This window comes from Mugil cephalus, chromosome 7 (assembly GCF_022458985.1).
Source record: "Mugil cephalus isolate CIBA_MC_2020 chromosome 7, CIBA_Mcephalus_1.1, whole genome shotgun sequence".
NCBI lineage: Eukaryota > Metazoa > Chordata > Actinopteri > Mugiliformes > Mugilidae > Mugil > Mugil cephalus.
In genome coordinates this window covers 17,733,466-17,757,374 of record NC_061776.1, presented here as the reverse complement: position 1 = coordinate 17,757,374, position 23,909 = coordinate 17,733,466, and the positions used below count along the sequence as shown (strand labels likewise).

The window sequence follows — 23,909 nt, the reverse complement described above, 5'->3', positions numbered from 1 at the left end:
CTAAAACAGAGGAGGGCCACTTTAATAGAAAGGTTACTGTACGTTTATAGAGGGGTCAGCTGGCCCGAGGTGCCGAGTCCAATAATAGGCTTTCTGTCAGTTCATTATTTTAGCTTTGGATGAGACACCATATGCTGTAGCACATGCTGCAAGAAAAAAAAAAGAAAAAAAAAAAAGATGAAGGAAACAATGATGTCATTGAACTGTGTAAACAAAACTGGCCGCTTACATGGTGCTAAAATTAACTGTGCTAATGAAACACAACCCGAACCATAATAGGGTTTCTAAAGGTATTTACTTCTATATTTAAATTTAGTTCACAAAAAGTTTGAACTCTGGCCACAGATTAAATAAAATGAGGATAAGCTGTGTTTTAATCTGTAAGGCTGAAGCTCCAAAAGTCAGCCAGTCAGTCATTAATCACACCTTCAGATCCATCCAGAATCAGTGGCTCCAGATTAGGTGCCAATGACTTGAACCTACTAAGGGGAGAGAGAATGTAAATGGTCACCCTATAAATTCAGCCCAAGAGGAGACTGATGCAAAACAAATGCCTCCACTAACCCCATTATTTCAGGATTTGCAGTTACTTCTTTGAACATTTGTGTGTCAAACTGCATGTGTAATCAGAAAGAAATTGTATAAATATGACCAACGCGTGTGGCATGCGAGGAAAAAGCCTGTAAAGTCCACAAAGAACATTTAGAGAACATCCTTATTCAGGCAAAGACCAAGTGTTTCGGGGAAATTTGGTCTGGACAGACAAATCAAGTGCATGAGTTGTTTGGCCACAGTAACAGAAGACATATTTGGTGCAGCTTTTCATCCACAGAAACTCATACCAGCTATGAAGCACGGTGATGGAAATGTTATGGTTTGAGGTCGCTCCACTGCCTGAGGGGCTGGGCAGCTTGCAGTCACTGATTCAGAGCCTGCTTGAAGATAATGTGACGCCATCTGTCTTAACGTCGAAGTGGACATTTCGACAGAATAATGATCCCAAGAACGGATGCAAGGAAAGATTCAAAAGGGAACAGGGGAGGATTATGGAACATCCAGGTCAAGAACAAAAGTCTAGTCCCATGAAACTGTTGTGGGTGGACTTCAAACAAATGGAAGAGAAGATTTTGTGCGGAAGGAATGCAGAAGTGAAAATTTCCACCAACTGGTGTCAGAGACTGATGGAAAATTATGATAAATTGCAACAAGGAGAAATTTCTGCTAAGAGGGAACAAAGGTGTGGTTATTTTTTCACAAACAATTGTATCCGATATTTGTGTTGGCCATACAACTGAAAAACTTCCCTCATGGTGTCGTGCAGTGTGCCAACCAGCCATAACATTAAAACCACTAACATGAGAACTAAATATCATTGACCATCTTGTGACAATACAATGTTCTACTGGAAAGTGTTGGACCTGGCATTCATGTGGATGTTACTGAGACATGTAGCACCCACCTAGACCAGACCAGACACCCCCACCCCATAGCAATGACACGGATGCAGCCTGACACAGACACACACACAAAACACCCCTCCCCTCAACCCATAGGACAAGGTAGGCACCAGGTAGACCTACACAATATTTGGAAGGTGGTCATAATGTTATGTGTGTATATGGTGTTTATGCATAGGAACTGTTTCCAAAAGGTTCAAATGTTACCAATATGCCAAAAGTTTCCACAGGATATACACTATGTATTTCTAGTACTGTAAAATGTAAGTACTCAAGTTAAGCACACGTACTAGGGATGTGCGTATTAATCCAGAAATATGGTTACTTCCAATTTTAGTTGCGTGTTTTTTTAGAATCAGTCTTCACATAAAAATATTGACCCCAAGTCTGCTTTCACAAGAAATATTAATACTTTCATTGACACCAAATCTGTAATCAATGTGGTCAGTATTTGTCAGTATTTGTGTGGGATATAGGAGCCTGATATTCCTTCTGGCTTACGCTCTGTACTCTCACTTTGTGTTCCTGCACTGATACATGCACACAGGGCAGCAGCTCAGTCAGTCACAACATCACGGAGAGAATGAATGAAGCTGCGGTATGGCAGACAGAAAAATAAGCATAATTTGGAGTCATTTCACTCCATTAGAGGAGCATCAGAGAGAAGGAGACCTCTATGATGGGAGCTTCAGGGAGGCAGGAAACTTCCAGGTATATAGTGACAATACGTCACAGGGCCTATCGCAGGCAAACGTACGAAGATCGTGTCAACAGAACCACTGCTCTGATTTTCATTTTTGTTTGAATGAGATTTTTTTTTCTTTTGATTTGCTCAGATTTTCAACTGACGTGTTGATTTTCAGAGATGGTCTTTAACTGCCCTTAAAGAGAAGTCTGATGTTTGGCAGCTTGTTTAATTTTTATATATAGGTATAAAATATTTTTTTCATGATTACATTCACAAATATTCATGGTATTTACGTATACACAGGTAGACATCTAAAAGTAACTAGTAAGTGTAAGTAAGCGGTATTGGTAGCGGATGGAAAGGAAAATAGTGGTATCACAAATCCCTAACACAGACGTCAAATTGTACACCAAAAGGTAACAGTACTAGCTGAGGAAATATCTTCATTGCATTAATGCTAGTGTACAAAGAAAAGCCTTGTGGCAGAATGTAATCCCCCACTGTGATAAAAGGGTATTAATAAAAACCTGTGGTATACTATTAACATTTCTTTCATGTCACTATACCCACAACATACCCTGAAAATCGTACATGCCTCAAATTTGTCTCAGAAGCAATTACCTCATTCACCTGTTGGTGTCCCTCTTGCTCCTCTACCACTCGGAGTCCCCGGCTCACACACATTTATACACACACGCACACACTCCCGCGCTTCAAACCCGGATGGATGACTTCACCGTTCTGCCTGGGTTTCCTTTATGATCCCGGGATCTCCCACTTCCCTCGCCAGACATCAGCCAGCAACACAGGCGAACGCAGCTCTCTCTCTCTCTTCCTCTGATTCTCCCTCACACACACACACACACACACACGCACACACGCGCACTCAGCCTCTATCTCTGCAGCTGCATCACATCCAGAGAGACCACAACAGCAGCCGGACCTCACGCAAACAAACGAACAACGCAGTCGCTCAAACCCACTTCACCCGCATCTCCCGAAGAGGATCCGAGCAGGAGACGCGCCGACCGCTGCACATAGAGGAATCTACGGCCGCACCGAGCGCCTCTGAGGAAGACCTTTATCCGCTACCCGCTTTTCGCCACCCTTAAAAAAACCACCACACGCTGGTGACCCTTCTCCGCCGTGCCACAATGTCCGAGGTGCTGCCATACAACGAGGGGAAAATGAGCGGCTACGGGGCGGACAGCGAGGTCAGCCAGATGTCCTTTAGCTGCGGACTGCAGGACACAAGCGCCTTTTTCGCTTCGTCGCAGGCGAAAAGACCCCCGAAACTTGGACAGATCGGCCGAGCCAAGCGAGGTAAAGGATGGTTGAATGAAGGATTCACTGCTCAGGAAGCCTCTTGTCATAACAAGACACACGGGCAGAATTATAAGTGGGATGAAAAAGGAGATAATTAGACAAAAAGATATTATTAGTTATTTTAAATGAGCTAGTTTCTATTTTACGCACCGCAGTGTGAATCTATCTCCTCTATTACGAGGCTGTTTACATTTATGCGTGAGAAATTATCTTCATGCAAGGACACACCCCGCGTTGCATCAAACAATAGGGTCTAACAGTAAGGATAATAGCTTTGGAGGGTCAAGTGCGCCTGCATCCATGATACAGATTTGCGCTTAAATTTATTTATTTAATTTATTCATCTGCAAACGCACCACGGTTACGTTTGCCCGTACTTTGGTTATTTCAGTGCGACACGTTCCCTCTCCTTACAGGGTCATCGGGGTATTAGAATCAAGACCATGCCTCTGTATCATGAGTATTACGGAAATCTAATCGTTGATCGTTGTCTCTCCTTCTCTCTCCACAGTGGTCATCGAGGACGACCGAATAGACGAGGTCCTGAAGGGGATGACGGACAAGTCTTCGCCCGGCGTTTAAACGCGATCGATGCCTTGCAGACTTTTTTAATTTTGATCACCGATTTGAAGCACTTGTCGGCTGTGCATGTTCGAGGACTGCAGGAGAAAAAAACGGCGGCACGAAGCGAGGACGGGATGAGGATGATGATGATGATGGTGGTGATGATGGGAGGAAAATGAGAAAGGGGCAATGGAAGAGGGGAGAAAGAAGGCTTAACGGATGAGAGGGAGACGGAGAGATGGAGGAAGATTGAGAAAAAGGAAGAGAGGAAGAAAAGGAGAGAGAGAGAGACTCTGGAAAAGACCAAGATTTATCATGGGATTGCTGGCAATTCTCCAAACGAATCCCGATTTTAACTACTGCTGCGCAGCAAGATGTTGAGATGGCGGAACCTGCTCTGTGTCTCAACCTCTGCTGACTTTAATGATGGATGAACTTGTCATTACTGATCACGACCATCTCCTTTATTTCCATTTCCAAAAAGCGCTGTAAGCAACAAAAATACTGCAACTATAGAGGGCGAAGATAGACCCCAGCCCTATTTCAATAAGTTGTACAGTAGGTAGGCTAAGCTCTCAGACGCCCCCCACCTCCCCTCCCCTCCCCCTTTCCTCCCTCCCCCCTCCTTCCTGCAGGCTTTGCTTTGTTGATTCAGTCAGCGACGGTGCATTCAAGGGAGCTGTCCTTTCAGCACTGATCCAATGCATTCCTGTTGCTGCTAATGCTTTTTTTAAAAAAAAACAAAAGAAAAAGAAAACAGACCAACCAAACTCTTCAGTCTACTAAACACAGGAGATTCATTGTATGTAAAAAGAAATTAACATATATCCGAGAATGGTGCAATGTTAATATTTTCTGTAGTAGAACCCCGTTTGTTTTGGCACTTGAACAGCATTAGGCCACAGATTAAACCCCCTTCTTCTTCTTCTTCTTCTTCTTCTTGCATTACCCATCAGTGGTTAAAGGTGCAGACCAGCATCTTCATGTAGCTTCTTTACACCTGCACATATCTTTATTTCATCTATTTGGTTTGCATTTACAAATGCTCAGATATCTACAGAGGCCAGCTGAAAAATGAAGCAGAGATTATAGTAAATGTTTTAAATAATAGTCATGATAATTGATGGAAAGAGGAAAAAAACAAAAAAAAGCTTTCTATTATCGGGTTCATTTTAATTTTGCGACTATTTTGTGTTTCGTCCTCGATGAATTTGAAGTTTTTCTCCATCTATTTGCATGAAGTGTCACTCCGGTGCCAACACAGGTGCCACCGCTCTTACCCTGGCACGCTTCTTTTTAACGAAAAGTCATATTTGTATTTTTATATCTAAATATTTGTTATTTAAATTATATGCTAGTCTATCGTCTTACAATTCATCAACAGAAATATTTGTACTTCAGAGAGGATATACAGAAGGAGACTAGGCTTCGTAGAGGCGAATCTTACGATTTTTTTGGTTGTGGTGGACTGGTCTCACTCTATATCAGACGTCGGACGTTTTTTAAGGACTAACTGAATGTGTCTGGGGTTTTTGCACACATCAATGTTAAACTATTATTAAGAAATCGTATACTGTGACTTGAGCTTCGTTGATGAATTTGTTAGAAAATGGCAGTTTTAGAGTATATTGCACTGTTTACGAGTATCCTCAAATAACACGTCGTTATTTGACCGATTTTGGACATTTTTTTGTTTTTTAATTCTGCTTTATTTTGTACCATTATTTTAAAGAAACTGGATATTGGTTTGTTGTGCATGAAACCTTAATATTTTCAATAATGAAACATTGTTTTATGAAGCAAAAAAGCAACAAAAATGTCATGACATTCTAAGAATGAGTCATTGTATATTACGATGCCATTTTCACTGTATTTGGTGAATTAATAAATGGTGACAGAAAATGTTAATGCGATTCTTGATGTGGCTTTTTTGTCCCGAGACGTCCTGGGAAGACAATAACGAACAATGAGCCGGGCACCGTAGAAACCTGGGCCTGGTCTGTGAATGAAAGTGAATAAGAAAGCTGCGAGCGTATCACCTCACCAATGACGAAACCTTTTTAAACAAACACAACACACGACGCGTTGCGGTGCTGGAGAGCAAGAGGCCTCTGCAGCCCCTGTAAACAGTAACCATCACTCCGGTGATTGTAAATACTGATCCTTAATTAAAGAGTGGGGGAAGAAACAGCGATCCATCTGTTAAGCTGTTAAACATCTCTGTGCTGGTGTACGCGAGCGAATCCATTAAATCACGGACCCCCGGGGAGCCACGATTGACCACATGATCATCTATCACAGCCTGACTGTACACTGTCCTCATACATAGCTCCACCGCAGCTTCCACACACGCTTCATCATGTGGAGAGGCTTTCAGCCCAGGCTGCAGATGTGCTGCGGTTCATCTATCCATTCATTCAGCCCCCTCTGAAAGGCTGCATGATCTATTCGCTCCATTCAAATCAATGGAAGACTTCCAATATTTTATCTTCCCTTCACATCAACCATTTGCAGAGGTAAACACCGAACACGTTTACTCCTTCTTTTAGCACTTCATAGGGTTTCTGACGCGCTATTTCCTTCTGACAACTTCAAAAGAACCAACTGGGGTAGCGGTAGGCACCTCTGGTCGTGAATCGCTTTTGTCTTTTACAGCAGGAAACCTGCGAAGGAGGAAAACAAGGTGAAGAATACTGTACTACACTGTCTGTCAGCATAGTGACAGTCAGGAAATTGTGTCAGCTGATATCACCAGTCTTCCACCTGCGGTACACAAGTGCACGACATTGATAACAGCTCAATAAAAATACATTTCCTCGTAATCACGCTAGAATGTTCCAGGAACTTGTTGGAGATAGATGATAGATTTTATCAGTCTCAAAAAAAACAAACAAAAAAAAAACATCTACAGCGAGGGGAAGCTATAATAAGCGACGTGTTCTGACAACAACACACCAGCGCGGCTCCTCGTATTATTCTGCTCGTCACCCTAATAAAAGAACATCAACAAAGCGTCACAAGTGTAAGCATCTACATTCCCATCAGCCGGATTATTGACTGTCCTGATAACATCAGCGCTTCACCGAATGAACAAATAGGGCTATTGATCATGTTGTTGCGGATGTCGTGTGTGTTTGTGTGGCTGTCTGAAGTCATGGGCTATTACACAATTCACAGTAATGGGCAGAGCTGGGAGGGCCCCCGGAACCGGACGGACATATTTGGGCAGATGTGAAGTCCACGCCCCTCACTCTGTCACGTCTGTGTACAAGCCACATTTACAGTAAGTCACTGAAAAGTCCTGCTGGCAGGAGCACTGAAGATCTTCCTTTAGCAGTATAAGATCTGTACAACGATGTGTAAGTACAGGAAGTGCACAGATTATAAATCAAAACAACCACAACAATTTACAGCAGATTGATGCAGACTCCTTCAATTATCTAGATTCCTTAGAAAGAAAGTTCCAAATGCACAATGAGAAAAGTCATCTCTTCTGTAGGAACAAAACAGTCCTACTTCATGATCTTCACAAAGGTTGCATTGTACAGGATTTGTTTAAAATAACCGAGGGAGCTGTTGATTCAACTGTGTTTTCATTTTGAAGGCTGTGGTTTGTAGTACTACTGAACTGTCTTTCTATTATTTACGTTTCTATCCATTTTAGTCTGTGGGCTGGGCTGAAAAACAGAAACACTTTTGACTTCAATTCGATCCAGTTTAACAGCCCCACAAAACCACAGCCTCCAGAATGATCAAAGAGTTGAATCAGCACTTTCGTGGCGCTGTTTTTAACATTAGTTATATTAGCATCTCTTGGCAAATCAGTGTATATCAGCTGCAGTGTCACAGGTATTTCAAAAAATCTGTATCATTATCACATTTGTGCCATAAAGATGAACTTACAGTTTTCCAAAAATGATCCTATAACCCTTCAAGACCTGCTAGAAAAAAAAATCTATAACTTTTGTCCCTAATTATTTATTAGAGCTTAGTTTAGCACAAACCTTGGAAACAGCTACTGACAGCGGTACTATAGTTCACCAATGAACATGTTAAAAACTGAACGTGTAGCCTAAACCACTTTGGAAAAGGTCAGACTAACAGTGTCGTTATGCTAAGGTAAGATTGGGACAGTGTGTTTCCCAGTCCAGATGTTACCCTTGTGTCTAAGTGCCTGTTTAAATTCTCAGGCATCTTGGTCATGGTTTATCTAAAAATTAAACTAAAACTAAAGGCCTTGGACTTGTTGAGTTTTTGACAAGGATGTAATAGGGTCTGTTCAAGACCAGACCAGAGGAACTGTGTACATGTATATATGTAAAAACTTAAAATCAACACGAATTTGTGTGTTTATAATCAAATCGCTTATTCTCTGTGAGGAGGCACCTCAGCTTGTTCATTCACTTTTTCCTGTATTTTCCTGCAATCCTTTACATTTGTAACTGCCAGCAGGAGACTATCTGTGTTAACAGCTAGTGATGAGTAATTCAGTCATCATCATCCTGCGGCTGTGAAGTGTAAGTGGACTTGTATGCGTAACTCAGGTTGACCTGTAAAATGATGTGGATGCGCCGGCCGTGGTGGAGTTAACACACACTGTTTGTGCCACAGACGCCCGTCCAAGAAGACTGGACTGAAATACAAGCACAACAAAGTGCAGGCGTCGATGCGTGTAGTACGGACAGGCCGCTGTAAATGTCACTGTAACCTCCGCTGTCACGTCTCAAATACACAAACGCCACTTTCGCCCCATCCTGAGTGGACATCCATTAATATTCCTCCTACTGTTACATAACTCTGCCATGCAATATACAATGCCATCATTCTGCCCCGGGAGACGTGGACAGATATACGGTACTGTCAGCAGCAGAGGCACCGGTGCTTCCTCTTAATGCATCTAAAGCAACGGTACTTTGTGATTCCCTCTGTCCTGTCTCTGCTGTTCTTAAGGGGCGACGACAACCGTAAATGTGAAAGGTTAGAGTTGAACCAGACAGACCGCTGTGACCTTGGAGGGTAGTTGAGCTAGTGTTGCTATTAGCAAGCTAATCTGCTAAAATGTCTTCTGCTAGCCACGGGCCATTTCAGGAAAAAGAACCACACGGCAGGTTGATTCTCAAGCTTTAATGCGTTTCCTCTTTGGCTTAGAGCTTAGGTCTTCAACAGGGGGCCCATGCCCACTAGGGGTCCACGGAGGTACTGCAGGGGGGTCGCAAAATGTTTGGTTGATTAGACATTTTTATATATATTTTTTTTAATTTTCCCCCACAAATTTAAAGAGACTCTATTCCCTCCCCAGGTGAAACATACAGGTGTATGTATATTTATGTCAGGTATGTTTGTGAACCTGTGCAATATTTGAATAGCTTAATATTAATGCAAATTACAATAATAATGTACATTTACAAATAGCACTAGGACGAGTTCTTCGTACTTAATCTCTCCATCAGTTTGGGGGTCCTTAGCTTGAAAAACATTGAAGACCCCTGGTTTAGACAGTTTCATGTTTTTTCTAAGTTTTTTAAGCTTTTTACAAAACAGACAAGGCTGGCTAATGAAAACAGCCTGCAAATGCATTTGACACAACTCTCTGAGTCACATGACCCTACTTTGGAAAATATTAGCAGTCACAAAAACCCACCGACCACAAACATCTTGGGTAAAAGTTTTACAGTTTGCTTTTGTTTGTCCATCTTCCAAATAAATCCATCAAACTAACTCTGGGGCTTGTTTAAAATATGCATGACTGCGTGACTGTTCATTTATCTTGCACACCCTCGCTTGTTTTTATTAAAGCCGCTGCACTCCCAGATTTCAGCAGTCAATTTGAAATGTTGCCGTAACCGACATGAGCGATGGACAAAGCTACAAAAACACAACTAAAACTAAAGATTATGTGGCTGTTGTGCAAAATCACTCAGAGGACCTTTTGGCTTGCGCGATCCCTCACATAACACCCACACGCCGGATCACTCAGGGCAAAAATGATGCTTCCAGGGAGGACGGGGCAGCGGTGGAGAAGAATCGTGATTGAGAGGGTAAAAGAGACAGCGAGAGAGGCGCTGAGCATGCAGTAGATTAGTGTTGTTGCTGCCCTTGGGCAACAGAGCGTGGAGGACAATTAGCAGCAGGAGAAACGATTCTGGCTCCGTTTTCTCTCACACACATAAAAGCACGGCCTGAGATACCTGGTTAACACAGGTGATCGGTTGAAGAAACAAAGTCCAGAAGACATACTATGCGAAAGATAAAGTGCCAGGCTCTCCTTGGCGAGGCTTGTCATTACTCTGTGGTTATATAACACGAGTCCAGCCAAGTTAAATCTCACTGTCAGGGTATTTTGCCATCGTGCATCAGTCCGCCCGACTAAGAGAGCCGAAAATGGAATTCAAGGACGGCTGAATTTTATTCATATATTGACACAATGAATGAAAAATAAAGTCCAGACGAGGAAGAAGTTTAGAAAAATTGCGTCACGCTGAAAAGACAACTTCCCACGAGTAAGGACCGACCTCTGTCCACCGAGGGAGGAGGGAATCTATCAAATGTTTTTTATGTCACAGTGCTCCAGTGCGCCTGGTTTCCCACCCACAGCCTCTACAATCAATATCAACACCACTGCCATTTAATATAAGCACCCTCCTGTCTGCTACCCTGCCAGGCTGTACCTAAACCCTCCTGCTCCCATAGTCGCACCATTGCATCTATTTGTCGCCATGGAAACCACATGGCAGCTGGATCAATCCAAAGGGTTTTACTCAGTTGCGTGCGTCCTTTTGTACATATTTCCAATTTCTAGCTCTAATATAAGGAAAAACAAGTGTGGTTAAGTTACGACTGTCATTTTCTAGTCTTCTTAAAATGTCATGGTTAAGTAGTCAGGTAAGTGATTTCACCAGGAGTTCCATTTAGCAGCTGTTTTTAATTGTATATTCTTCAGCAGATGGACTTTGTCCGGTTACTTTTAGAATGAAACGCTGCAGAAAAGCTCCTAAGGCAGCATTAAAGCAAAGGAAGGGAATAAATGCTGCGATGCCTAAACGTTGTTAGTATGTCAAGCTAATAGCCAACTACCTGCAACCGAGCCCGACTACCAGAGGGTTCACTTTTAACGTTAGCTTGTAGCGTCAGGATGAAACCAGGACCAGTACATTCAGTGTGTAGCAGGTTAAATCTGATCTGATCATGGATGCTAGGCTAATGTGAGCTGTCCAGTCCTGCTCTTTATAGCACCTGGAGGTAATCCAGCCAGCCCCTACTAAAGTTAGCAGTGATAGTGCTAAGTTGGGTGGATCCACATCCTCAATCACACAGAGTAAACAAACTGAGCAGAAGCCGAAGACGGTTTAACGGTTTAGCTTCAGAAACTGTGACGATGAGTGGGACGTTGCCACGTCTTCTACGAGAGTCTAGACATTTTCAAACAGGTGGAATGAGTCAATTTCATGACACACGGGGAAACTCACTCTCTGCTCAGGAAGACTGTGCATCAAAAGATTCAGACCTAGCTCCATAACAAACCACGCAGGTTGGTTGTTTATTCAACACCAAAAGCTACAGTTGAGCAAACATCATCCAACGGAAAATTGTGGAAGGAAAGAGGAGCCATCTGAAAAATCACACACCTTTTTTTTTTTCTCTTCCAAGTCTTAAAAATAGGCAGTAATTAGATCTCAGTGGAGAATTAAAAATAAATGATTTCTACTTTATTAATGTGGTCCCCCCTCCAGTCACCAGCCTTCCTGTCTGTCTGTCTGTCTGGCTCTCTCTCCCCTCTCTGGTCTATATTTAAGCAGCAGAAAGCACAGGACTTGAGAATCATATCATGTGTCCGCAACAAATAACGCGCGGGGTGAGCCGTTGCTTGTACGCACACGTGTATGTGCTAACGCACAGGTTGACCGCATGCTTGACAGGCACGTGAAACACGGCAGCTTTTGTCCGGTATCTACTGAGGACGCAGGACGGATGAAGACGAACCCGACAGAGGCTGAGACTCTGACTGACACGGTGATAGACTGTTACTCTGAATTTACACACAGGCTGCTGCTGCTGCTGGTGGCATGTACCGGAGTCTAGACACGCCAGTTCATCTTGCAAGCTGCGTGACACGGACAGACTCGTACTGCAGAGACTCCTGAAATACACTGAGACAGAACAATACATTACGCTGGTTTATAAATGATAAAAAGTTTCTATTATGAACGGAGCTGGGACAGAAGCTGACAGAAGAGGAACCACGATGAGTCACGGCTAACCTCACTCCCAATCTTTCCCAAATCTTTCACAATTAAACCGACCTTAAAGATGACGCAATAGCAAAAATATATACAGTGTGAAGCAAAATGGCTTTTTATTTGTGAACTGGAGAGTTAACTGCAGCATTTTTATCATCTGTGGAGGTATTCAGTCATCCTGGTCTTGGTATATCTGAGGATCAGTTGAGAAGCGAAGAAGCAAATCCCCCATTTTTTAAGCAATTTTTACCAGCAAGTGGAAATGTTGGACTTATTGATAATTAACTGGAAATGGCACATCAAGTTGAAGCATCCCACTGGTCTCGGGAAATGTCAGAGAGGGGATGAAAACTATGAGTACAACACAGTCACATTTAATAAAAAAAGTTGAAAATATTATATATTTCAGCACTTTAGTGTCACTGTAGTCCATGATATCTGCTCTGTTCAGGTCTTGTAAAGTCTCCTTGTCTCATGGTACCATCAGTAACACTGACCACAGCACTCACCTTGAATACCAGGAAGTTCTCACCTACTTTTCCTCCTTCTTCCTCTATATAACTTCAAATACTTGTTCATGTGTATAAATATGAGCCTCATTTGGAAATCTGCTGTACACCCATCATTGGCTAAAAGTATAAAGTTGTTGATTTTGTTTGTCAGGGTGAAGATGTCTGAGTCATTATCACAAATCCTTAGGGAAAACGTATTCCTAAGATATGTTCCTACAAGTCAATAGTAGACAAGAAGTCTTCCTTATCTTCATTCTGTGTTGTGGCGGTTCCTGTCGGCAGAGACTCACTTTCCTCTCGTAGCTTCTTCTCCAGAGCTGCATCTTCAGGGCTAAGCTCCTCTCCTTTGGTCATTGCATATAAAAAATACTCGAATCCCTCTCCATAGCTGAGGTGTTCGATGGACCAGCTGTACTCCGATCGAGCGTAGAGGCGTTTCCTGAAGAAGGGCTGGGCAAAGGTAACGGAGACAAACCGTCCTCCGGGTTTTAAGCAGCGACTAATCTAAAAGGAGAACAAAGAAAAAGCAGGAGAAGAGACTTTAGCAAACACTATATTACCACAAACCCACCTTTTTCACCTGAACAACCACACAGACTTAAATGTTTGTGAATCTCTAATTTTGTGACTGTATTCTTTGAGATCCAGTACTTTGACAGACAGAGACGGGAAGAAAGAGAGACACGCAACACACAATCAAAACATTTCTGTACATTTAAAATGCTTCCCCCATAAATAAAGGTGATACTTTCACATCATAGATCGTAGACCAGATGACTGACCAAGCTGAAATAAAGTCAGATTGTTGGATGTGAAGCTTCTACTGACGTTTATGCTCTAGTTTACGGTTTTGTTTCCCCCCTGGGTGGTTGTTGAAAAAGCCAATCAGGTTGCTTGTCCGCACCTTATTACACAACATTTGAGAAGTGTGTCTCTGCGCGAGCCTCTGCGACCAGCAGTACCAGTACCGGCCTCCTGAGACGTTTACGTGTATCTCCAGTAAAGTGTTAAGACTGACCCGCGGGTTTGTTTAAAAACTGCGTAATCAACTGAATGATATTTTGCCCCGTCCATAGCTGCATTATGAAACCTCAGCAATTACTTTGGCAACTACAATGTTATCATCACAGATGACTGGAGCTTTGAAAATAAAACCAGGGTTGTGATAAATCATAGTTTACCTCAGGCGATGTTGTGGAAGAAGCAATCTTCTAAATTAAATCCAAATCTGAGTCATAAAATCTCTCTGGCTACTTGTTCTTTGTTATAAACCATGAGATTAAACCCCCCCTCCGTGACACAGACCACCACTTCTGAACATCTGTCAAAGGCAGAATTATCTCAAGCCGTCATCTCCCCAAACAGGTACACGCTCTTAAACCACTGTAAACAGCAGACGCTTCGGGCTCAGAGCTGCTCAGCCATGCGCTCTGATAACATGGCGTGACAGCGTGAAAAGTGTGAGGGTCCCTTCATATGAATAATTGTTGCCCCGACTCTCGCACCGAGCCAGTGTGTTTATCCACGTGTGCATCAAGACACGGAGCAACTCACGAGAGGACTGCCCGGCTAAGGCGAGTGTACACACACACACATACACGGAGAATATGGAAACCGACACAAACACACATTTGTTAGACTTCGTCCGTAAATTCCTCCAGAGACAGAAGCACGTGTGGGAGTGAAGGAACAGAATCTGCAGAACACCGAGCAGCGAGCAGCAGCAAAGTTTCTCCAGTTTCATACATCATGTCAAGAGGAAACACGTTTTCTTAATACGCTGCTGGGAAATAAATGAAGGCATGCGGCAAATATTACAAGTAATTAGTAATGACCAATTCTCAGTTGTGGACTTCATACCAGTCAAAATGAAAGAGGACCTGCAAAATGATTACACCATTTGAATGAGAACGACTCCCCCAAGAACAGTGAGGGGGAAAAAAAAGCAATAAAACCGTGTACCAAATCACTGGTCTAACAACAGTGATATTTCAAATCAGTCTGTCCGCAGCCAGGCTCAATGTGCACGAAAATGCATGTTAGCAAAGACTCAAAGAGGATCACCCAGATTACTGCAGTCAGATAAAAAAAAAAGAAGAAAAAAAATACACTGTGATCAACAGAAAACCTATGGCAACATAAAAAAACACAGATGGTGCTGACTTCATCTGCGGCTCACATTTAAGATTTCAGATGGAAGCTCGACCCTTCGTGGCTTCACAAGGAACAGAAAATTAAGGCTTACAATGTTCAAGGGCCAGTTCTGGTTTAAGCTAATACTATCTACAAGATAAGCCTCTAGTATTTACCTTTGAAATAAATAAATAAGCAAAGACAAAGATCTAAGATTTGGACTTCTTTTAAAACCAATAATCAATCTCTAACATTACCTATGGGCTAGAAACGTCAAGTTTCAGACTTGGTTCACAAAGGAACCTTGATCCTCACCTCTGTAAATTCTCATACAGATGCACTGATCGGCCAAAATATTAAAGCCCCTGAGAGGAGAAGTAAATCACATCAACTGTTTTGTCAAAATTCACTGTTCTGCTGGGAAACTTTTGGACCTGGTATTTGTGTAGATCTTACTGAGACATGTAGCACCCACCTAGACCAGACTTGACACCCCCACCCCATAGCAATGACACTCCATGATGGCAGCAGCCTGACACACAAAAACAGTTTATGAACAACACAATGTGTTGACCTGGCCTCCAAATTCACTAGAACCCAAACTGATCAAGTATCTGTGGGATGATCCACAGAGGCCCCAAAGACCCCCACTAACAACACCCTGTTTCCAGACACCACAGAACACCTTCAGAAGACCCATGTCCATTCTCTGATGACTCACAACTGCTTTGGAGGCACGATGGAGACCTACATGAAGAGAGGAAGGTGGTCATAATGTTATGCCTGATAGGCGTATATGAAATGTTTTTCACATTAACACATGAACGGTGATGTAAACGATCACCACCTACCGATAAAGACCGAAAGATATGTGTGAAAGCTATGGATAGCTCGTAAGTGCAAATCTAAACATTTAAAGAATCGTTTTGAGCCAATTCATGAAGCACTAACGCTGAACCTATAGACGATCTAGATGCATCGTGAAACGTTCCTGCATTGTCTTTTTGAGTGGCTTCATGTCTCGCCTCTGAAAGCAGAGAAGCTGGTGCTGAGCTGACGTGTGACTGTCATGAAAGTTGGGACGAAGGTCGTGCAGCCAGGACCGAGACCAGCCACTCGGTCCGTACAGTAAGATGTGGCAGAATACAGCAGCTTCCCCCTCTACACTGTTGGGGTCTTTGGGGAGAAGAGCCGCTCTGAGACGAGCACGTGTATCCAGCTCTTCTCACATGATTCATCTGCACCAGCCACCAGGCCGGATTATGAATTATTCACTCTCCACTGTGACACGAGGGAAAAAAAAAGTGAAGGGTGGAGGGGCTGCTGGATGTGGGATAAAATATGTAATGTAATGCACGGTAACAGGAAAGTGAAGGGTGATCAGGAAGGGCCTCACATAATGAAGAGAAGCCATAAAACACGGAGAGAGTCACATATTTATTTATTTATTTTTACCTTTCCTGATTTCCACCAGCTTCAGAATAAAAAACTCATCGTGGTCGGATTTAAATGTTAAGGGACTAATCATGTTGTGCTGAAAAGAACAACACTTCACCTCCTCCGGGCAAAACATTTGTCGGGATTGTCACTGATGAATACAGAATTCAATAAAGCACTTACACATCCAAAGAAAAAAAAACAAGCAGAACGTGTGAAGACTCCGTGTCCCACACAAAAGGACGACCAGGATGTCTCGATACTGGCTCAGTGCAAACAGAGAGAAAGGCTGTGGAATAAGTGACAACTGCAATGAGCAGTGAATGAATCAGATCATATCAGACGTATCATAAAACATCATGTGCCGATACGATCTCCAACAGATTAACGACAGTTATGAGGATGGAAACATTTTAACAGCCGGTCGTAACTGGACTACCAGCAATAAACACAACACAGATTTCCATTCTTAAAAAAATGCCTTATATAATGACAGCTTCACCGTCAGGTAGCTCACAGCTAAAGAACAGTAGCGGTGGAGACGTCCAGAGGTTTGTCACTGAACGACCAGACCACAGTTAACAAGAGCATCATCCCGACTTCACTGCTTCAGCCATTATTCATGCCATGGAGGTGTACGCGTGCGCTCTCTGTAGCTGCGTAGTGTAACTCCAGGTGATTGATGTCACAGGTGACTGCAGGACTGATGTCACTGCAATTTGAGACAACGCTCGGGCGGGAGTGTATCGCTGTAAGACTGAGAGCTTGACAGCTATCTGAAGTGAGTCATACATCACATTATGCCATCACACTTTATTTGTTTGCAGGACACATTGCTGACCCAGATTCTCACACTCAGCACGGGCCTGGATGTGTACTGTACATGCACAGAAAATCCTGGTGAGAAGGAGGAGGACGCATGGAGTGAGTCAGATTTAGACTTATACACTACTACACCAGCTCTGATACGATTTAATTGATACATAAGAGGTGATTTCTTCAGGATAAGGAGATATGAAACGCATTTAAATAACACACACACACACAGTCACTCAACAGGTAGATGAAGGCTCATCGGGTGTTAGGCCAAAACACAAGGAGGAGCAAAACTGCATCTGTTTTCAATCCATCCGCTCTCTGTTAGACATCTGTAAGGTGATCCCAAGCGGGACACTGGGTTCCTCCAAGAGGACAAGGGAAACCACTCTGTAAGTGGCCACCTTCACACACTGAAATGATTCCCTAGCAGACACACACACACACACACACACACGTTTTTTTTTCTGATACACAAACACATACACAAGGACACGCGGTGTCATTGGCCCGTTCTGAATTATTCAGTGTGTGGTGGTGGAAGCTTGTGTGTAAGTGACCTGACCTGTCTTGAATGTACAGCAACAAAGAGGAAACACGAGAACCAGACTTGAGTTTCCCATGAGAATTCCCAGGTAACCCCACTGGCTCCCTGACATGAGATATATTACTGAAAAGAACAACCTGACTACACGTGTGTACTTTAAAGAATTCAAATACGTTTAAGGTTATTTGCAGCTTTGTTAAATACAAGATGTTTTTTTCTTATACCCACTTGCTTACTTGCATTGCAATGACTTATTGACATTTTTGTTCCATTAGCTGAATAATGTTGGAGATGTTGGTTGGTCCGTTTATGGTCCACAGGAGATGAGTCCTACTGACTTTTACCCCTTTTCCACCAAACAGGTTGATCACATTTTACTCAAACGTAATAACGCGGCTCTGACTCTGCTCCGCTTGGCTCTATGGAGACGCAAGCTTTTATTTAGTATGCATTTTTAATTCCTCCAATGTATTTGGGATTAGGAGGACCAAACATGTATAAAAACCAAGCATCATCTTTGAAAATATGTCCTCATATGTGGACACTGGTATTATTTCATTATTTAAAGAAATCACCCGTGTGTGACAAAATATAAAAGTGATTATTTTAATACGTGAACAGTGCTGTGCAAAGACAAAATAGCAAAAAATTAAGTCTCGAGATCCTCGAATGAGGAGCAAAAATTGCTAATTTGTTAAATTTGCACATCACATCAAAGTAGAAACATTAATAAGCATGAATAAGTTTTAACCTTCGTTACCACTAGATGGCAGAGTATAGTGTCCACTAATGAGGACAATGGGGTTTAAATGAACCAGAATAAGCCGCAATAAAACTTAAACTTAACGTCCCCATATGAGGACGCAGGGTCTCAGGAGGTTAAAGGCAGCCTTCAAGTCTTTCATTAAAGATATGCTCTTATATACATACACATATATAAATTAGTTGGGTAGACGTTACCCAAACTGTCCGTCAACTGGGAGGAAAGTGATGAACTTGTCTAAACCTTTGAAATATTAACTTTGTATATGTCAGTCTAAGTTCCTCCCTGACCTTTCCGCATTAGTCAGAGAGAAGATAAGCTGCCGATCCAAGGAGAATGACATTTCATCTTCTCAGCAGCCCCCCCCCCCACCGTCCCTCTCCATCTCCAGGTGTTACATCCTCAATGTCTCCTATCCGCTGCTTTGTCTTTCTGTCCTCAAGAGACCGCAATATTATAGTGCATCCTGTGTCATCTCCGTTTCCTCGTTTCTGGGCTCAGTTCGCCTGAAGATACTGTACATGAGATAACTGACTGTCTCAGGTGGCCAGATGAGGACAGAATGGCGGCTGATCACGGTGGGATCTTGCCGTTATATAATGTGGGTTCATCTGAGATGGAAAAGGTAAAGGCTGTGGCTCCTGACAATCTGAAAAGATGACTTGTGGTACTTCACGGCCACAATGCAATTCAAGGAAAATCAATTAATAAATAAATCTATCGGGGGGGAAAACAAAAGAAAAACAAGAAATACGAGTTCTGTAGCGTCTGTTTTTATTAAATTCTGGTGTTATGTAATGTTATCTCGTAGATCCTCTTGCTTCTAAAAACACGACTACTGTGAATTTCATAATAACTTAAATCGGAATAATAAAAAAAGCAAACAATTGTTTGATTCTCTCCTTCTTCTTTTCTGTCATTCTCATATTTCTCCTTGTTATTAAGAAAATAAACCTGTGGCATGACCTTGTAAGTGGACATTTTAAATGTGATTTTGGACGGAGATGGTTGGTAAATTAATATACAGTAATTTAATCTTCGTCTGACATTCCCAAATGCCTCATATTTCCATTACACTGCATTTCCTGCAATGTAGACAGGTGGTCATAATGTTATGCCAGGTCGGTGTACATTGGTCCTATACCAGGCATAACATTATGACCACCTTCCTAATATTGTGTACGTCTCCCTCACAACATCCAAACAATAAGACATCATGCCAGAGTTCACACAGAAACATCTGTAGTGCGTTTCACAGCGCTGACCCACAGTGGCCCAAACCAAATCCTTTTTGCAGCTTATGATGATCACCTGAGTCAATCGCAGATTACTAGACTGATCAGATCGCTCTTAATCCCATTCTGTGTTCACAGTGCACGTAGAAAAACAAGCCACAATTCATTTTCAATGGAAGCGATGCGAAGCGTCCAACTGATGCCCAACTCCTGATGCTATGTGACATGTTAACATTTATTTTGATGTTCCAATGATGCGTCGACATGGCGACCAACCAAAAGCATTTGCTTCACCGGTTAACTTTTAAACGGATGACCTGCCAACCAAGCCAGCGAGCAACACTTCCAGAGAGCTGAGAGAGGGTCTCTGGTCCCAGTTGATCATTCTGAATCTTGTAAAACTCATGGTGTGAACACAGCATTAGCTTGAAATATCATATTAATATAAAGTTGGTTCGTTTTTAGGTGGTAGATGCAGGACCTGTGGTTGGGCTTCTGCCACATGAAGCTTTTTTTAAATGTGTAAAGCCTGGCTTTCTTAGAAAAACAACAACAAAAAAAGGCTCAAGTATGAGGGAGGAAGTATTTAATGTGGGGTAAGCAGAGGTAGAGGTGTGTGCTGTGTGTGTGTGTGTGTGTGTGTGTGTGCTCTCTCCCACTTGACTGTGGGTGAGGCGGAGCTGATCAGTGGGTAGAGACAGCAGCACAGCGCTATCTCTGGACAGGCAGACCCGGACGGACCACAGGCAACAGTCTCCCTCAGAGATACTGTACACCCACACTCAAAACAAAACAAAGCACACACACACACACCAACACACAGACACACACACGTAGATTTTGTTCAGCTGTGTCAAACACGCACGTCTTGAAGTGGGGCGAGGAAAAGAGCAGCGAGGAGGTGCACTTTTTATTTAGGCCATATTTTCGTATCATATTTTATAAATTCGCTCCCATCATCTTCTCCGTGCTTGTTTACTGGTATCATGTAGCTCGGCAGACCCCCCTTGCTGCACCCCCCCCCCCCCCCCCCACACACACACACACACACACACACACACACACCCCCTCCTCTCCCTGAAGGAATGTGCATCTAAAATCAACCGCCTCTCTTCCTTTCCATTTCACCTCACCCGTAGCCTGCAGCCAAGCATGTGGACGGCAGAAACGTGTAAACGTCTTCAGGAAACCAAGAGGGGAGTGGGTGAGAAGAGCATGGAGAAAAGAATAAAGACAGAAGGGGAGGAGGGGGAAGGAGGGAGGGGGGGCTTAACACGGGTCTCCTAACAAAGCAAATCAGCTCTTCTGCTCGTCCCTCCAGGGGTGCAACAGCCTGCTTTGTTCCCTTCATCCCTCCATTCCTGATTTAGTCCTCCTTTTTTTTTCCCCTTCCTCCGAGCTCTAGCCTTAAAGAGCCAAGTGTGCAAACGCTATAAGGCGCCATCTGCCCTGAAGACGCTTCATTATGGGCACACGCAAGTGCAGATTTACTTAAAGGAGCGTGCTGCTGCTGCTGCTGCTGCTGCTGCTGCTGCTGGTGGTGCTGCAGTCCCCCCCCCACCCCTAGAAACAAGTTCAAATGGAGAAGCTACACTTAGTGTAAAGAAAGAAAGATCTCGCAAAGCAGCGGCGCAACTCTGATTGCACATTTTAATTTAGACAGACCCGTATTCTCGCGGGAAGACTTACAGTAGTTAGAATATTGATGGGTAACAGGGAAAACGTGACAGTGTTGGATTTCCTCTCCACCCCTCTGCCTCTTCCCCTTCTACACACCCACCTTCCCTCCTCCGAACTTCCTCTCCTCACCCCACCTCCTCCGCCCACCGACTGCACGGATAAATTATACATCAGAACCCTTCGCTTCTTTTCTCTCCTCTCCTTCTGCATCTACACACGCATGGAGTGCTGGGGGGGGTGAAAAAAAAAAAAAAAACCTGCTCGTGTGTGTTTGTGTGTTTACATACAGCTCGCGAGGCATCGCTGATTCAAAATGGAGATCTCTGGGCTCCTTGTGTCTCCTGCGATGCACGAGCTGTGCGGGCTACCGCACGGGAAGAAGAGAGCTCCCTGACTTTTGTGCAGGCGCATCTCCCCCTTCCTCACCTCGCGTTGCCGTGGAGACGAAAGTTTTTTTGCGCCGGTCACAGTTAACGTATGTATGTAGGTCAGGACGGAACACCTCCGCTCAAAACAATAACACCGGTGAAATGCAACGTCTTCATTGGACAAACTTGAGAAAGTTGTGATAATGAGCAGCATCGATATGAGAAACAAACATCAACATCTCTATGAGACTTGAGGTTTTCGCCCTGTGCTGACAGGCACAAAATGTGCGTCCGGAGACTTTCTACGCAGCCTTATTAGAGGGAAAGCAGAAGCTCAGTAGAGACAAAGAACTACAGTTTTTTGACTCTTCGTGCAGCTCCGAAATGGGTCACTGCGTTGACACCGTGCTCCTTCAGTAAGACGGCCATGGTGAGGTTGTTTCCCTTAAAACGAGGGAAACTCGTCTTCAGGCTAACTTGGCCGCGTCTAACCGATCAGCATCCTTACATTCACTCGCCACTTTCTTCCCTCGTGGCGGCCGGGTATGCCGAGCTAAAATTAAAACCACCCCCCACCCCACCCCCCCTTTCTTCTCTTTTCATCAAAAATAACCGTCTCTGGCTTTTATCTCCACTTTCTTCTTTATCTCCCCCTGCTCCCTCTCGCCGCCTCTTCAGCCTTTCTGCCTTCCCATCTCCACTGGGGGAGCATAAAGAGGTGCGCTTTAATTACTGAACTACTTTTCACACCGGTGGAGGAAAGACAGAGACGCACTTCAGACACCCACACTCGCCCACTGTCGTGCTCTCAGCATCCCTGCTCTGCCTTTCATGCTCTCCGATGCGCGTGTGAGCGTTCGCTTGTGTTCAATCTCGGAAAGATTTTCTCGAAAAAAAAATAAATAAATAAGCCCCGTCCACGGGCACAGGTACAAAGCAGCACTGCGGTCAAATATGCTAAATTAATTAAAGGGATGTTTGCTATTCTTGGCTCGGTGTGTGTGTTGCACACTTTGTGAGAAACTTTGCGCAGGAAAGGGGAAGCCACAGAGTCAGCGAATGTGCAGTTAATTGAACTCATCTGCCTTTCAGAATAGTAAAAACTCGGAGGAATAAGAGCAGCTGAGAAACTGGAGCAAAACGTGAGCCGCTGGTACAGTGACACGTTTGGCTGGGAAGCAAATAGAGGCAGAGGAGGGAGGGTGTTCCCCTCTTCTTCTTTTGGCTCAATCCCTTTCACACCCACTGCGCATCTGTTTTCTCGGTCTCTAAATCTACCTTTCACACCCGGGGACATCTCATTACACGTATCCAGCCCTCCCTTGCACTTATATGTAATTATCCACTAAGTTCTCGTGGGTAGACTTTCATCAGCCTCAGCCTTGCGAAATAGCCGTTCTCTGTTTAAATACAACTTGCACGGCAGCTAAAGCGTAAATAGTTTATGTCATTAATTAAACACTTGTTTTGTTTTTTGTTTTTTTTTCTCTCCATGAGCTGCCAGACAGAAACGCAAAAAGTCAATCAGCGCTGATATACCGTACAAACACTGTGGACAGACCAAGAGCCAAAACAACTACATCAATAAAGTCCTCTTTTTTTTTTTTTTTTTTTAATGGAGAGCCGGAGATAAAAAGCTTGGCAGCAGCTGGAGGAGCAGGGAGATGCAGAAAGAGGAGCAGAGCCGGAAGGAGGCAGAAAAGGAAGCGAAATGGGCCAGTGTGCCTGGCTGCTGAAAGGGTCTCCCCCGGGACGAGGAAGGGGGACAGGACAGCCGGGTGGAGGTTCCCGTAGCACACTAACACAGTCCACGGGTCTATTCAATGGGCCAGTAGCACAGGGATGCTTCCAGACACAACGCTGGTACCCGTTCCTCCATCACACTACCAACACTACCACGGCTGTCGTCCTGGAGGAGCTCGATGGACTTTCTCTGTTCGCTCTCACTTGAACTGTTTTTTGAGAGTCCCTATGGTAACGTTGTTTCCACCTCAGTAAACACAAAGCTGTGGCTGTGGAGGTGGAGCAGGTGGTCTTATAAACTCAGTGATGATCTTCAGCTGCTCCTGATCGCATGGCCCACCGTCCTTCAGCAAAACTCCTGGAGTTTAGACCAGAACCTCACATGTCAGAGATTTGAAGGTGG

At 43.7% G+C, this 23,909-nt stretch overlaps 2 protein-coding genes across 3 annotated transcripts in view; one reads left to right on the top strand and one right to left on the bottom strand.

The window, feature by feature from the left end:
* Positions 1-2,912: 2,912 nt before the first annotated feature.
* Positions 2,913-5,943, top strand: camk2n1a (calcium/calmodulin-dependent protein kinase II inhibitor 1a). Its single transcript, XM_047590272.1, has 2 exons — positions 2,913-3,468; positions 3,983-5,943. Exons 1-2 carry the CDS (start codon positions 3,300-3,302, stop codon positions 4,051-4,053), a joined length of 240 nt encoding a protein of 79 aa, XP_047446228.1. The 5' UTR covers positions 2,913-3,299; the 3' UTR covers positions 4,054-5,943.
* A 6,681-nt stretch (positions 5,944-12,624) lies between these two features.
* ece2a (endothelin converting enzyme 2a) overlaps positions 12,625-23,909 on the bottom strand; it is a 75,258-nt gene continuing 63,973 nt past the window's right edge. For both annotated transcript variants that reach the window (XM_047588534.1, XM_047588535.1), the window contains exon 4: positions 12,625-13,288. In XM_047588534.1, coding sequence (XP_047444490.1) covers positions 12,998-13,288 — 291 coding nt within the window. In that variant the 3' untranslated portion in view covers positions 12,625-12,997. The remainder of the gene's footprint in view (positions 13,289-23,909) is intronic.